The sequence below is a fragment of the Danio rerio genome, chromosome 13 (genome assembly GCF_052040795.2).
Source record: "Danio rerio strain M-AB ecotype USA chromosome 13, GRCz13ab, whole genome shotgun sequence".
Classification (NCBI taxonomy): domain Eukaryota; kingdom Metazoa; phylum Chordata; class Actinopteri; order Cypriniformes; family Danionidae; genus Danio; species Danio rerio.
In genome coordinates, this window is record NC_141033.1 from 12,493,394 (window position 1) to 12,511,002 (window position 17,609).

A 17,609-nucleotide genomic window follows, 5' to 3' on the forward strand; every position below is an offset into this window, starting at 1 on the left:
TATATACATATACATATATATATATATATATATATATATATATATATATATATATATATATATATATATATATATATATATATATATATATATAAAACAATGATCTTATGTTCTTCTGGGAATGGAACTACTGGTGTGATGTGACAGTAATGAAGGCAAAATCACATTCATATTATTAAGATGACACCCATGTTTAATCCACTTTAACGTGCAACTCTAAACCTCTACACCAGATTTCATGTGTAGTATATCTTGAAGCTCGATCCAAACGGAACATACTTAAAGAATGCAGATTCACTTAACTCTGTATGAAAGAAACGGCAAGAGAGCATCTGCTGATCTGGTATTAGATGTGTTACAGCAGTACTGTACATTGCTAAAAATGTATTTAAAAAAAAGCAACAACAACCAACATGTGCGTTGTTTTTAGTTACTTTATTTAGAAATGCGATGCAACATTTTGTGGGGTGAAACCACGATTTATGTACATTTATTTACTTTCTCTTTATGTGTCCAAAATCCTCAGCTTCAAAAGGCTAAACAGGCAATTCCCGAGTCAGCACTAGTTCATATTGATGGAGCTTTTCCTCAGACCTTCAGTCTTTTGAACTGTTCATTATCTCCTCACGAGTTCCCAGTTCTGCCACATAAAGATATTGTCTCCTAATACAGAGATAGGACATCCTCTCTATGAAAGTTTGATGGCACAGAATCACATTTGTAAGGAAATGCACTTGTTGGTATCGTCATTTCAACTGCAGCACCACCTAAAATAAGACACAGTTTCAGAAGAGGTAAGTGTTGGCCTTCCTGTAGCTCAAATATGCTGCAATGCAAAGGATGTGGGTTTGATTTTTAGGGAAAGCAATTGCGATGTGATAAAGTTTATAAATCTAAATGAGGGTGTGATATTCCAAAATGCGTATAAAAATTGATGGAAACAGCATAGTCGAATTTAGCCGGTTAGACTGTAGGCATGGGCTGATATAAGTTTCTGATGGTATGATAACCTTGTTTCCCAGAGATGGGTTGCGGCTGGAAGGGCAGCCGCTGCGTAAAAATGTGCTGGATAAGTTGGCGGTTTATTCTTCTGTGGTGACCCCGGATTAATAAAGGGACTAAGCCGACAAGAAAATGAATGAATGATAACCTTGGATAAAAATATCACGGTTTCATAGGATTGAGATTACTGCTCTAAAATAAATTCTTTTCAAATGTCTGGATTTAAAAAACAACAACTAGCGGTTTCTAGTTTCTAGCAGGTTTTAAACCTTGACCATGCCTAGCAGGTTATGTATAACAAAAAATACTGACTCAATTTGCTTCTGAAGTTTATGTTATATGCACATAAAGAGGTGCACTAGTATATTCACTTTGAAGGGCAAAGCACAAACCTAAGAAACTATCATCTAAATTGATGGAAAGATCAACAATCAGCACAGATAGATCAACAAAAGCATTTCAATGCAACAAATAAAACAATAAATTTGTATGATTCTTTTAAATTAGCTTACAGACCAGCTTAATTCTAATAATATCAATACAAACTTTATTATTGATTCTTCAGTTTAATTTGAACTATTTCTTTCTCTCTCTGAAAGCCGTTAGTTGTCTGAATGCTGTTCTTTTATTTCTCCCTCTCAAAATAAGCACACTTGCTTATTGTGTGGCAGCCAGTGAGTTTTTCCAGTGATGTTTGTTCTCACATGTAAAGGCGTTATGATTAAGCTAATGTTTTTATTCAATCTTCCACATTTATCAGTTCTTAAAAGTGGATTTTGATCTCTTTAGGAACATTTTCAGGTGTTTTGGGTGAAGTGACTTTCAACAAAGGACAAAAATCTGTCAAATTTGTTGATGTTCATTTGTATATTGAAGACAAACTTTGAGTAGGTTTGGAACGACATTGGGATAAATAAAGTTTATCATTCATTCGTGTATTTTCTTAAACACAAAGCATTGGGATAAATAAAGTTTATCATTCATTCGTGTATTTTCTTAAACACAAAGCATTGGGATAAATAAAGTTTATCATTCATTCGTGTATTTTCTTAAACACAAAGCCGATTCCAAAAGAGTGTGGACACTGTACAATTTGTGAATAAAAAAGGAATGCGATAATTTACAAATCTCATAAACTTATATTTGGTAACACTTTATTTTGATGGTCCATTTGAGTAATAGTAGACTGTCTGCTTAATATCTGCTGATACTGCTCCTTTAACAGACATTTAACTGACTATAAAGAACTTTGCAAGTTCATGTCAACTTACACTAACCCTAACCTAACAGTCCACTTAATCCAATGAGAATTAGTTGGGATGTAGATGCAAAATAAAAGTGTGACCTTATATTTTATTTACAATGGAATATCGATAACATATCAAAAGCTGAAAGTAAACATTTTACATTATAGGCCAAACATTGGCTCATTTTGGATTTCAAGACAGCTACACATTCCAAAAACGTTGGGTCAGGTAGCAGTAAGAGGCTAGAAAAGTCTAATATATATATAGGGATCAGCCAGAGGACCAATATTCCACTTATTAGCTCAATTGGCAATATGATTGGGTACTTAAAGCCTCTCAGAGAGGCAGTGTCTCTTGGAAAGGAATGCAATAATTTACTAAACCCATAAACTTATATTTTATTCACAATAGAATATAGATGACATAGCAAATGCTGAAAGTGGGACATTTTAAAACTTCAGGCCAAATATTGGCACATTTTGGATTTCAAGACAGCTTCACATTCCAAAAAAGTTGGGACAGGTAGCAGTAAGCAATTGCATTATATTTCACTTATTAGCTCAATTGGCAATATGATTGGGTACAAAAAGAGCCTCTCAGAGTGGCAGTGTCTCTTGGAGGTCAAGACTTTGAAGTTATCACCATCTACAATTAATAATATTATCCAAAGATTCTGAGAATCTAGAACAATCTCTGTGCATAAGGGTGAAGGTCAGAAAACCATACTGGATGCACATGATCTTCGGGCCCTTAGATGGCGCTGCATCACAAAGAGGGATGCTACTATAATGGAAATCACAATATGGGCTCAGGTATACTTCCAGAAAACATTGTCGTTGAACTCAATCCACTGTGCTATTCATCGTTGCCGACTTAAGGTAAAAAAAGAAGTCATATTTAAACATGATCCAGAAGTGCAGGTGTTTTCACTGGACCATGGCTCATTTGAAATGAACTGTGGCAAGTGGAAAACTGTTCTGGGGTCAGACTAATCAAAACCTGAAGTTCTTTTTGAAAACTAAAGAGGACAGGGTAAACCCAAGTTGTTATCAGGGCTCAGTTTAGAAGCCTGCATCTCTGATGGTATGGGGTTGCATGAGTGTGTATGGCATATGAAGCCTTGACATCTGGAATGACACCATCAATGCTGAAAGGTACATCCAAGTTCTACAACAACATATGCTCCCATCCAGATGTCGCCTCTTTCAGGGAAGACCTAGCATGTCCCAACAAGACAATGTCAGACCACATACTGCATCAATTACAACATCATGGATGTGTAGAAGAAAGATCCAGGTACTGAAATGGTCAGCCTGCAGTCCAGATCTTTTACCCATTAGACAAAGAAGAGCTAAGACAGTTGAGCAGCTGAAAGCCTGTATTAGACAAAAATGGGAGAATATTTCTATTCCTAAACTTGAGCAACTTGTCTCCTCAGTCCCCTGATGTTTGCAGACAGTTGTATAAAGAAGAGGGGATGCCTCACAGTGTTAACCATGGCCTTGTCCCAACTTTTTTGAAATATGTTTATGCCATGAAATATAAAATTTACTTGTTTTTCCCTTAAAAGGATACATTTTTCACAGTTTAAACATTTGACATGTCGTCTATGTTCTATGATGAATAAAATATTGAAATTTGGAACTTCCACATCATTGCACTCAGATTTTATTCACAATTTGTACAGTGCCCCAAATTTTGTGAAATTCGGTTTCTATATATGGCTGATTCCAGCGTTATGGATGTGACATTTGCAGTAAAAATTCAAAACATAAATTTGCAGAGAAAGTATACGTTAACATTATATTTTCCAAAACAACTAACCACAGAGTTATGGGATCAAAAAATTTCAATCTGTGAACATTTTTATACTTTAAATGAGGAAAATAAACAAGTGTTATGGATGTGACAAAAAAAGTCTGCGGGTTTACAGTATACAACATGTTTCATAAAAAATTCTGTGAATTAAACTGCACAACCCAAAATAAATAATTCTCAACAAAAGGATAAGAGTTGGCTCTTTATAGAACAAAACTGATTTATTTTATTTTATTTTGACATTTTTGCATTTTTGAGGGAAAATCTTTGTTATGGATGTGACACTTTTTCGTTATGGATGTGACGGATGTGAAATTGCCATTTGTTTGACTTTGGTAAATCAAATATATTAGTTTGAAAACATTGACAGAGGCATTTTTAAGTATTTTTAAAGTACTGTAAAACACTTGCCTGCGCAAAAAATGTAGGAACGGTTTCGCTATTTTGGTGAAAACAGTTTTCTTTTCATGGCAAGGTTGACATTTTCATGGAATTGCTCATATATATTAGGGGTGTAACAATTCACAAAAATCACTGTTCGATTCGATACGATACAGTGGTGTCACGGTTCGGTATGTTTTGATACAGCAAAAAAAGAAAAAAAGCCAGAAGATTTCTCTGATTTTATTTTTTTAATGTATTAAAACTAACATCATAAAAGTATGATCTTGTTTTTTTTTCTTTTACGTTAAACAGTGATAGAGCTACTGTATACTTCTGGGGCTTCTGCTTAGCAGCAAATAAAACAAATCCTTCTTTATACTCAAAACCAAAAAGCTTTCTATAAAAAAATAAATGTAATAATGTAGCAGTTAAACAAATACAAAGAAAATAACTATTTAGTTTTTTATATGGAACTCAGTTTCAATCAATGTTTAAGTCATTTTTTATTTTCAGAAAGATGAGTGTCCACCTTTTCCTCAGACAGCACAGATCTGCTGGATTTGACTGTCACCTGCCATTTTAGTGGATCTGAATGCAGGAATTATCTCACTGAAATAGGCTTATGAAGGAATAATGTAACGGGGCTCTATTACATTAAACATTTTCTCAAAACCCGAAATTACTACTACCAATTAAGGTCTAACAGGGCTCGAAATGAACTTTTTTCTTGGTAGCATCGGTGTTCATAACTTCAAAAATTTAGGCGCACCAGACAAAATTTAGTCGCAAACACCTAAAAAATGACGAGCACCGTTACTACTCGTTTTATAGTACCAGACTCTATTATATATTAACACTCTAATCACAATTAACAAATAAACAAAAATCTGCATAGGCTCACCGACCCTGCACGCACTGCTTGACGTGAATGAGATGAACTGAATTAACAATAATAACTGTGCTGTTCTCACGGGTGGTGGCTGATATTGCACAGACGATATATTAACTTATTATTTGCATACGTCATCTTAATAGCAAAACAGGTCTGTTCATGAGCTGCAATATTAGTTTCATCTCAGTGAATGCATACTCTTTAAGGATGGTGACCGCGGTATCAGTCGCACGATTGACAGCATCGTGATGATTAAATGAAGGATTAAACAACATTAGAACATTTCGTGCTTAAAATGTGTAGATTCAGGGACAAACACTGTTACCTGAAAACTCCGTCCCACTGGCTTTACGGTGAATGCTTTAGTCACAGCGGACTTTAACCACTGGAAGTCTTTTATCCATTCTTCGAAAAGTGTAAATGCTGGATTGACATTCAGCAAATGATCACTAATCATATGTGTCATTAGTTGTAACCATAGACTGTAAAATATATGGACGTAGTATCCGTGACGACACCCATAGGTTTCTGAAGAGCGCAAAAGAAGCCACAAGTAGGCGCGGCCAACCGTCGCCATTTTGGTCACGCGTCATCACACCCACGGCGGGATACCAAACAAGGGCAAAGAGGCGGAGAGTGAGCGGAGCTACAGACACCTGCTAGCATTTAGCTTGGACCTGGTTCAGACACACTTTACTTTGGGAGAACGCCTAATACTTTATCACCTGTGACTCGTTTGTATTCTGACCACTTGTGCTTGGTTGTATACTATATCAATAAAGTGTTTAGACTTTTAAAAACACTGCTGTAATACATTGAGCCACTAAACATTGTTCTTATGACGTTTTTCAACAGGAGGAAAACGCAAATTACTTACAAACACATCAGATATAGTCTGTGTTAGTTACTGTAAGACTATTGATAAAATCCAGCATAACACTGTATGACAACGCTTCAGATGACTGTTCTAGAGCCTACAGCTAATCAATCTGACAGATTCTGGAGTGCATTACAGCTCTAAATATAAATATAAACGATAAATGATCTTAAATAAAACAAATACATGTATTGAGATGGTAGATATGTATATAACTTTACTCACATGGGAAACGGAGGCCACGTGAATAGTTTGTGAGCACAATTAAGTGCCCTCAGCATGCCATGCCATCTAATAATTGTGGGAAACAAGTCCAGAGGCAGTTGACTGTGTAAAGCCACATAAAACAACACAGAAATACGATAAATATGCCGAGTTCAGTGGCTAATCTGCAGGATTGACGTGACGTGACGTGACGTGACGTGACGGCGACCAGCGAGACCTAGCTGTCAATCAAGTGACCTCGCCCTTAATTATGCAAACTTAATATAACTTAATATAAAGGAAACAGATGAGTTATAAAAAAAATTCACCCCCCTCACGGTTGTCATGAAGGGTAATATTACCTGTATTAACCAAAATCTTTTTTTGTACCAGGCTGTAAACACCTTTTTTTCTGCTGTAAAGTTGGCCATTCTAACAGTGGGCTCAATTGAAATTTGCTCTGTTTTGGAGCCAGGAGCGGCCAGGACTAGCGGAATTTCGGATGAATTGCAGTTTTAGTTACTTCCGTATTGGCTTCCTGAGGGAGAGCGGGAGGTTGCCGCTTGGTTGTAACTCTAGCTGGTTTCTAAAACTAAATCTGTCAGTGTTGTTTTCATTCTCTCGGATCCACACCTTTACATTTTCACAGCTGTGGCACCCTGTCATCGAAACTGAGTGATTGACAGCTGATATGAACCAATGGATTTGCGTTCTGTTTTAGCAGAGTGGGCCAATAACAAGAGCTTGAAGGCTGGGCAAGCGTTGCAGAATTTTTGTACTAATTCTCTTTTATCTTTTTAGATATTAGTCTGAAACGTTCAGTTTGCAATGCGTACCAAACCGAAAGTCTCGTATCGATTGGCTCAATACGAATACGCGTATCGTTACACCGTTAATAATATAATATAATATTATAATAAAATAATATAACTAAGAAGAAATTTTATATTTTATATATATTTATATAATTTTGGCACAAAGTAACTCTTTAAGCATTACCTTATTAGCCGCCTCTAGCGCACTGATGAGAGTCTGCAGCTCCTCTTTATTCATTTCTATATTCACCGATCTCTGAATGCCGTTCTCTTTCAGGTCCAGACTGAGATTTAGCAGAGGGGTGTTTAAAGCCGACAGCTTGTCGCTTGATAATGCCAGCTAGAATAAGATAGAAGTAAAGAGAGGAAGAAATAAGAAAGGAACACTACCAAATGGAAAAATCAATTATCTCCTCTTATCGCTATCATTAATGGATTTGTGTAAGCATGGCTTTCTGTGTACCTTTAACTGCCAGTTAAAGTCACGTAGCTGTGTGCTAGAGATGCCATTGGTTCTGTCCACCAAAGCCCGTCGGATCTCCTCGAATCTGGAGCGCACACACTGGAGAACAGCCTCTGTGTGTGTCGGGTCCAAATCACTCAGCAGTGTCTGCATCTTCAGACGTGTGCACAAAACAATCAATTCAATTCAATATTTGCTTTATTCGATGTCAAATGTTACAAATGTATTGCCAAAGCATTTATAAAGTTTACATTAAAAGAACATACTATATATATATATAATAAAAAAACATAGTAAACACAGTTAATAGTATGGTATTATAAAATATGTTAGTATAATAATAATAACAACTAAATAAAAATAATAAATCAGAATAAACTGTACATTTAACAGTCAACATTTATGAATAAAACAGTAATAATAAATAATGTGTGTGTGTCTGAGTGTGTGTTTACATGCGCATCACTGATGTTTTAATTGGTCTGCTCTCTCTTTTTGTGACAGGCATTAATGTATTAAGCCACTAGAAGGATTCAATAATTTTTTTCCCCTAGTAAATATTGCAGTTGTGTTTCATTGTCTAACTCCGTGAATTGTGGGTAAATGCTCTGTAGTTTGGGCTATAATGTTTCTCTGATGTGCTGATAGTTTGTGCAGCGGGTGAGGAAGTATTCCTCCGTCTCCACCTCTGCTTGGGCACAGTGTGGGCAGATGTGACGCTCTCTGGGTTGCCAGTTCTGTCCGTATCGGCCCGTCTCTACAGTCAGGCTATGAGCACTCAACCTGTATTTGGTCATTGTAATTCTTAATTGGCTGTCCTTAACTGCACTCAGATATGTTGCGGCCGTATAATCTCTATTTAGGTCTAAATAACATTGAAGTTTACTTTGTTTTCCGGCTGCTTTATTCCAGTAAATCAGATACTCCTCTTTTCGTGCATTTATCATTTGATTGGGCTTAATTTTGTGGATGAGCATTTTCATGTCCTGATGCTGCCTGATGTTAGTCATGTTTGTTGTGTTGGTTTGTAACTTCAGGACTATCTAAATCAGAGGACTTTTTCAATGTCCATTTCTTGGTTTTGAGGGCCTTAATATGATAAGAGGTGGGGTCACTCATTTTTATGTGTTTACAAAATTTGACGGCTCGTTTCTCAATGTGCATGAGTAGAGAATACTGGCCTAATTCTGCCCTGCATGTGTTGTTGGGTGTGTTCCTCATCCATCTACAAAACCTAATCAATCTCAAAGTCAGACGACCAGTAAATCTAATTCAACATTTACAGGAGTCAAAATATCTAAAAAATTCTTAAATCAAGAAGCATTTTGTAGAAAAGCAAAAATATTGTCTTGTTTGTTCAAAATGAAGTTAGTTTTTAATGTAAAACAAGCAAATATATATATATATATATATATATATATATATATATATATATATATATATATATATATATATATATATATATATATATATATATATATAATATATATATTATAAATAAAAATATAAATATAATCTGCCAATAGGGGAAGCAAAATAATCTTGTTTTTCTTTTTGACAAGCTTGTTTTAGGAAAAGCTCACTGGAATTTGACATATTATTTCTTAAAACAAAATAATATGCTTTCCTTATCAAGAAAATGCTACTTGATTTAAGATTTTTGAGATATTTTGGCTAGAAAAAAGACAAAAAATCCAAGTAGGAAAAACATTTTTTGCAGAGTATCCACCTATAATAATTGGGAACCAATAATTCTTTGTGAGAGTTGTGGGAGTCAGTGCAATAAAGTGGCATTATCCTTACAGTTCATCTACTGATTGTTTAAAAGAAACACTGCTTCATACTTTCAGCAGAGTGTAAATAGCCCCAAAACCGCAAGACAAGCATTTCTGCAGCAATATTACAGAAAAGTTGAATATCTGATAAAGACAATATAAAGAGAAACTAATCTGAAGGAACAAAAACAAAGTGAACACAAAAGAGTTTTGGCCACAGATGTGCTTGTGATACTGATGTCATGTTAAAACATAAAGCTTAACATTATTTTCACGATAGATTAAAAAGTCAAAATCCAAACATACCTATCACTCTATGTATATGGATTATTGGAGCACAACCATGTGAAAGTAGATAATGGAAGTGATTTGTTTCTTTTCCTTAAATTTCTTTTAAATGGAAGTTTCCCAAATCAAAAGCACAACCAATAATTTGAAATAATATGAGTTGTCATGAGTGGAAAAAGGTGGATATATTTGTGTGTTTGTTACCTCTTGATCCGAGCAGCCCCTTCCTACAGCAAAGCGGATGAGAGAGGAGAGACTGTTCATTAACTCCAGCCATTCTGTCAGACTCCAGCGGTCACTGTAGTCTGATCTACTCGGCCCGCTGCGTCCACACACCTCATCCACCACCCTGTGTATGAGCTGGCAACACAAATAAACACAAACAAATGAGGCCTTCAGTGTTTAAAGTCAAGATGCTAGAGATCATAATATACACTCTTTGCTCATCTAGAATGCTTGACATTTCAATTTTAATATTTAAACACGACTAATATAAACTGTAAGTTGATGAAATACAACTGTTTATGTGACGGTGCGATGGCTCAGTGGATAGCACTGTCACCTCACAGCAAGAAGGTCGCAGGTTGGAGTCCCAGCTAGGCCAGTTGGCATTTCTGTGTGGAGTTTGCATGTTCCCCCCGTGCTCGCGTTTCCTCCAGGTGCTCTGGTTACCCCCACAGTCCAAAGACATGCGCTATAGGTGAATTGAATAAACTAAATTGGTCGCATTGTGAGTGTGAATGAGTGTGTATGGGTTACGGCTGGAAGGGCATCTGCTATGTAAAACATATGCTGGATAAGTTCATTCCACTGTGGCGAATCTTTATGAATGAAGGAACTAAGCTGAAGGAAAATGAATGAATGAATGAATGAATGAATGAATGAATATAATTGATGCAAAAAAAAAGTGTTGTTTTATTTAAGGAGGTCTCTATTGATAATTGTTGTTAGTGTCTGGATGTATTATAGTTAATTAAAGCACTTCACAAAAACAACACAATATAAATCCAAGCGACATAAACAGAAAGAAAAAAAAACACAGAAAACAATCATCAGGGATAATTACAATAATTAAGTGGGGTAATTAAAGTGTATTTCCATTAATGTTGAAGCACTCTTTGCTTCAGCTGCCTTAAGGATTTATAACAAAATCAATACTTTACGAATCTGCCAGTTTTGTCCAATCCTGTTTCTAGATTGAGATCAGAATTACTTAAGGGAGGTTCTACCAAAAATTTACGTTTTCACTTATAAAAACATGACAGGGCCTGATTTAAGCGTGTCCTAAAAAAATCATACAAAAACAAGCATAAAATCATACAATTCAATGATAGAATGATCACTGTCAGCTTCTTGTCAGATGATGTCACTTCCTTTAAGTCATACCCTTAAACGTTGCATTTTATGTTAAATTAAATGCAAATGTGTCAGGACTGACAGTAACATATGGACACTTATAATTTTATTTGTATTAGGTAATTGTAGTATTTATTTGTGGAATTATTTTATAATTTAATGTTTTAATCAGTTGATGTGAACGATAAAATATTAAACTTCCTTTTTCTGAAACTTTTTTTTTTTTCTAAATAAGCATAACAAAACTATTAAAGCTGTAAGTTTAACTGGGCTGTGGACAAGGACAAAGCCAGGGTTTGTAAAGTGTAAAGTGTTTTAATAAAGAACGAAGCTCTGAGAAACAAATGATTGACATATTCCTGTACAAAACAGCTCACAGAAATCAACCATCAGTCCATTTTAGACATTTTTGGTATGAAATACTTTATTCACTGTATTTATGTTTTTTTTATTTCAGGGACAGGTAATGTACGCTTCTGGTAGATTGTCCCTTAAATTATAGCTTTTAAAAATTGGGGAACATTTATAATAGCATTACAAGTAAATTGATAATAAATGAACAACGAACTCTGCAAGAATTTTTCACAAAACTTTAATGTCTGCATTGATGAAGAAGCGTATGTATATCAATCGCAGTTTGCTTCTTCTGAAATTGAAACAGATTCAGTTTTACTATTTGTGCATTTTTGTCATTTCATAAAATGTAAATTCGAACAAACAAATGAAATACTTACTTTAGGGCATTCTTCAGACGGTAATTTCTCGAGCAATTTGATCATTGTGCTGTCAGACTACTCCCTCGGCGTCAGTGATGTCAGCTGATCAAGCGTCACGTGACTTTATCATCTTCTCAATCGTCTTCAGACTGCACATTGTTGTGTGCGTTCTGGGAATTATTAATAAACATTTTCACATGTCTATTAAATGTACATGTTAACGTATAACTGGCTTTTTCTGAGCTGTCACAGTTAGATTTTACTACCGACACCCGGAACTACATGACTACATGAACTACTAAAATTTCAAAATAAAAGTCCAAAGCCCTGTTATGAACTAAAGATTTTAATCTAATATTAGAAACTTGACTGACTTTATTTAAAATATATTTATATAAATAATGTTCATTTATTTTAAATTAATATGTGTATTTTAGGCACCTGAACACTTTTTTTTCCACGAAAAAAGGTTTCCAACATGTCGTATTATCTTAAAAAAAACTAACCTGTAATAATATTTTTATTTATCATAAAAATGTATATGTTTACGTAAAAACATTTTATTTGTTTACTTCATTTGAATATGATTGTGCACACAGAAGATTAGGTTATGAGTAGTGTAATGTTTGGTGGGTGGTGGTAGGTGACTGTCAGTGGCTGCCGCCCGCGCGGTTCTTGTACGGTCGTCAGATCAGATGTAACGTTAGCAAAAAGTTCTCCTTTTTAGGTCGCTGTAGGCCATTTATTTAATGTGACCAGTGTACCGTAAACCGGAAAGCTGATGCAGGATTAATGTACAGGAGCCTAACGTTTAGTTTGAAATGTGGCCACTCCATGAGACAACGGTGAGTTTACGGCTGTATTATTCCTAAATATGTACTGGCTGCTGCTGCTTTTCTATCTGTCCAGGCATCTCATATAGAGTTATGATTGCAGCGGTTTTATGGCTTTACACTCCTTTGAACTTCGCTTGCTCTCTCGAGGTTAACGTCAGATTCACATCTATTGTGCACGTTAACGTTACCGGATGGAGCTTTTATCTTCCAACAACTCAAGTTTTGAAGCATTACGATGTTTTAACAACGTCTTACAAGTAGCACGTGATAGGGTCGCGTTATTACACGTTTTCTTGACCCAAACCATTGAATATTTTGTTAACTATCTGTTTAAAATTAGACAGGTTCCATTGTGACAACTGAACATCAAGGTTAGCCCAGATCAGGTGACAACACCCTCACGCTTTCAATTACTTACTGTAAATAAATGTAAAAATGTATAATACCTTTTTGTAGGCAAGACCCTAAGCTATGTGCATGTTCAGAAGCTGACACTAAAATAAACCTAGCCAGAGAAATGTTTTAGTAGAAAAATTCTGACTAGATATCTGCACAAGCTATATAGAGTTTTTTTTTTTTTTTTTTTGATATTGCGTTTAATGCTGTAAAACTAAAGACATGGTAAAATTTAAAAACATGGTAAAATGGTAAAAACATGGTAAAACTTAGCTGGAAAGTGTTGACAATCTCTGTTTTATCTTAACCATGAGAGTATTTGGTGAAAACAAATCATAGTCAGTTATAAAGCCATTTTGGCATTTATCGCTAACAAATATGTTTGTGTCATGTGAACTAATTAATTATTTAGAAATAGAAAATATGTTTCAGTTATAAATAATAACACTTTAATTTAGTGTCCTTGTTACACATCTCACATAGTTTAGTAATAACTAGGGCTGCGTTTATAAACATACTTATATTGAATCATGATCAAATTTGTCAATAACAATATTAATGATCGGATTTTTTTACCCTGTATTGTTTTTGAGTCAATCAAACAGCAGAAATGTGCAGAAATTGGAATCTAGTAGGGTTGTCACTATACCATTAGTGATCTTACGGTATACCAGCTGAAGTATCACAATACCAAGTAGTACTGTGATACTGTAATTCATAACTCAAATTATAAGTCAGAAATATAATATTTTATGTTATAATAGGCCTACTTGAATGTAATTCGTTATTCCCTTAAGGCCAAAAAGTATTATTTGCACCTGACCCCACTTTACCAAAAATGTATTTATTCTTTTTGTTCATTTTGTAGACCAGTGGTTCCCAACCTTTTTCTTTGGGGCCCCCCCCATGAACATATACAAACATTGGAGCCCCCCCACCATATAAATACACACGCACGCCCACACATATGTACTGTCTATATATATATATATATATATATATATATATATATATATATATATATATATATATACTGTATGTGTGTGTTTGTGTAATATTAATATATAATATGTATAGAAAATATAAATTAATCACTTTTAACTTGTCTTGGCCTTCAATACAACTAATCTTTGTCTAATCTTTTTCTTTGCCTCTGAAGAACCACTGCATTTACGTTTCTCTGCCATTTTTGTTTTGATTTTGCCTTTACGACGCGTTGGACAAGCACATTGCGTGAGCAAAATTTAAATAATTATTTAAAGTTATTTATTTTAATTTTACTATTATATTGGAATTTTAAGCATGTTTTGATTTAGATTTTTTTTAGTACTTGAAAATACATATATAATAGTAGGGCTGCTTGATTTTGGGAAAATCATAATAACAATTATTTTGGTCATAATTGTAATCACGATTATTCAAAATGATTATCAGTTAAAGTCAAAATTATTAGCGCTCCTGAGAATTTTTTTTTTTAAGAAATATTTCCCAAAATTATGTTTAACAGAGCAAGGAATTTTAACAGTATTTCCTATAATATTTTTCTTCTAGGCTTATTTGTTTTATTTTAGCTAGAATAATAACAGGTTTAAATATTTTGAAACCAATTTAACTTCAATATAATTAGCCCCCTTATGCAATATATATTTTTGATTGTCTGCAGAATAAACTACTGTCATACAATGACTTGCCTTATTACCCTTATTAAGCCTTTGAACTGCACTTTAATCTGAATGTTTGTATTTTGAAAAATATCTAGTAAACTATTATGTACTGTCATCATAGCAAAGATAAAAGAAATAAGTAATTAGAAACGAGATATCAAAACTAATATGTTCAGAAATAAGTAAAAAAAAAGTCTTCTTTCCATTAAACAGAAATTGGGCTGGAAAATGGTTGCTAATATTCAGGAGGGCTAATAATTCTGACTTCAAGTGTATACAGTTATTTCCACCTTGCAAAGGAAAGAGAAATAAATACAATAGAATAAAAATATTAAACAAACTGTGATTTAAGCATCTTCACTGTAAGAAAAACACTTTAGCTACAGCAGTCCTTCAGTCAAGACTAGTGAGGGATTTTGTCATTGTTTGATTAATGATAAAAACAGGCGGTAGCAGGAATATTTCTCGCTGTCTCTTTAATGGTTTCTCTTTCACGTCTTTTGATCCTCAACTCGTTTGTTTATTACACAAATGAGGGTTAATATAAATAATCAATAAAAACAGCGTTTTGACATCTATTTGACCATTAATGCACTCACGTTAAGATGACTTTAGATGTCTGCGCTCCGCTGCTCGTCTCAGTGTGCGAATGAGACCGAATGCTGACCGGCCGCATGCTTCTGACTGCGTGTGCGTGCTGCACACACAAATAAGCACGCAGTCTTTCGCGCTTTTAGAAGCAACAAACGTGAACAACTGGAAAGGGGGCGGTTTATGATGCAATAAACTTTATCTCGATTAATGCTTTTTTAATAATCGTTTGAAATCGAAACCGGATTTTCGATTAATTGTACAGCCCTATAAAATAGTGGAGCATTTTTATGCCTTTTTCTACCTCAACACTTATCCTCTCCCGCGCCCCCTTGTGAACTCTGGCGGACCCCAGGTTGGGAACCACTGTTGTAGACAACTGACCAACAAAAATACATTAAAATAAAGATACAAATTATACCAAATGAAATTTGTTACAAAAGAGCATTTTTCCAACAAAATTAGGCTACTGTATATGAAGTGGTCAAAAATTGTTTCAATGTTTCCTGTTGCTATTTTGTGTTTTTCATCTATTTTTTCAGTCTTATCAGGTAACAATCCAAAGTAATTAAAAATGTTAATTTATGAGTCTTTCTTTTAAAGTGATTGTTGTGGTCTATTGTTGCACAAACATGGGCACTTAGTGACTTTTCCACATGCAACATTATCTACGGTAGATAAACCATTAATCATAATACTGTTTACAAACTACAGTGGCACTACCAGTATTTTGTAGCCATAGGATTGCGATACTACCATAGTACCACATAGAATCTGGAAGTGTGTTGATATTTTGCCCACCAAAAAAATATTGTCCGAAAATACATTATGCCGCTTAATGGACTCTTAATTTTTGTGGCTTCAGTTATTGTTGGGATGCTCTTTTAAATCTGGAAGCATTAACAACTTACCTTGAAATATACAGTTGAAGTCAGAATTATTAGCCCCCCCTTTAAATATTTACTAAATGATGTTTAACAGAGCAAGCACATTTTTACAGTATGTCTGATAATATTTTTTCTTCTGGAAAAAGTCTTATTTTTTTATTTTGGCTGGAATAAAAGCATTTTTAAAAAATTTTTAGAAACCAGTTAAAGGTCAAAATTATTAGCCCCTTTAAGCTATATTTTTTTGATAGTCTACAGAACAAATCATCGGTATACAATAACTTGCCTAATTACCCTAACCTGCCTAGTTAACCTAATTAACCTAGTTAAGACTTTAAATGTCACTTTAAGCTGTATAAAAGTGTCTTACAAATGAGTTATCTTAGAAATGAGTTATTAAAACTATTATGTTTAGAAAATTGTGTTGAACAAATCTTCTCTCCGTTAAACAGAAATTGGGGGAAATATAAACAGGGTATCTAATAACTCAGGGGGGCTAATAATTCTGACTTCAACTGTATATTGTTATCGTTCAATATGGAAAATAATTATTGAGATCGCATTATTGCCATATTGCCCTGCCCTAGTAGTAACAGTATATTATGCATAATTACATGCAGTAGCTTTTAACCAAGCCCTTATCCGAACCCTAACTATAATATTTATCAGTATTTATGCCAATGGCACAGTAAGTTATTGACACCACAATTTCTTAAATCAAAAATTAACTGCTTGCGTTTGTGTAATATCACAATGTCTCAATGAATGTGTGTAATACCACAATGTCTCGAAGAAATTCTTGTTCTGTATTTATTTTTAATATAAATCCTACACATTTATCTACTGTAAAGCATGCTGAATCTTGGCTAAAGCTTGTAATTAGCAAATAATGTAATAGTTACAGATTAAGCTAGAAAGGTCTTCAACTAAGGCTTGTTTACAAACCATATGTACAGTACAGTCTTCTATTCACTTTTTCTTTCATGCTTTTTCTTTTAGGTAGTCATTTTTGTTTGCTATACTTTTTTTGAGTGGTGACTTTGTTTCCTCAATTTCAGACCATATCCCTCTTTCAGTTCATGTCCACCACAGCCGTTTCAGACAAGCTAAACCTCATGGTTTTTGTCCAGTGTGATATGTGAAGTTTCTCAAACTAATTTCGAGAGGAGCACGTGATAGGATTGACTACAGCTGATCCCTATCACTAATCACTAACTAGCCAATCGGATCACTCTAAATTCAATATAAATATCCAGCCTAAACTTCAATCCTCATCTTCGTTTTGGAAACCCCCCCCCCATCCATCCCTTCTCCCTCCTCCTCAGTTTGGGCGACACGGTGGCTTGGCGGCTAGCACCGTTGCCCCACAGCAAGGAGGTCATTGGTTCAACACTAGCT

General features: G+C 34.6%; 2 protein-coding genes across 3 annotated transcripts in view; one reads left to right on the forward strand and one right to left on the reverse strand.

The window, feature by feature from the left end:
* Nucleotides 1–416: 416 nt before the first annotated feature.
* commd8 (COMM domain containing 8) lies at nucleotides 417–11,934 on the reverse strand. Its single transcript, NM_001077718.1, is given in 5 exon segments — nucleotides 417–767; nucleotides 7,424–7,579; nucleotides 7,703–7,855; nucleotides 9,970–10,125; nucleotides 11,856–11,934. Coding segments are annotated over 5 exon segments (531 nt in total). The 5' UTR covers nucleotides 11,901–11,934; the 3' UTR covers nucleotides 417–746.
* A 541-nt stretch (nucleotides 11,935–12,475) lies between these two features.
* The window catches only part of atp10d (ATPase phospholipid transporting 10D), a 61,900-nt gene continuing 56,766 nt past the window's right edge, over nucleotides 12,476–17,609 (forward strand). For both annotated transcript variants that reach the window (XR_015505392.1, XM_087278431.1), the window contains exon 1: nucleotides 12,476–12,682. The gene's annotated coding sequence lies outside the window, so the exon portion shown is untranslated. The remainder of the gene's footprint in view (nucleotides 12,683–17,609) is intronic.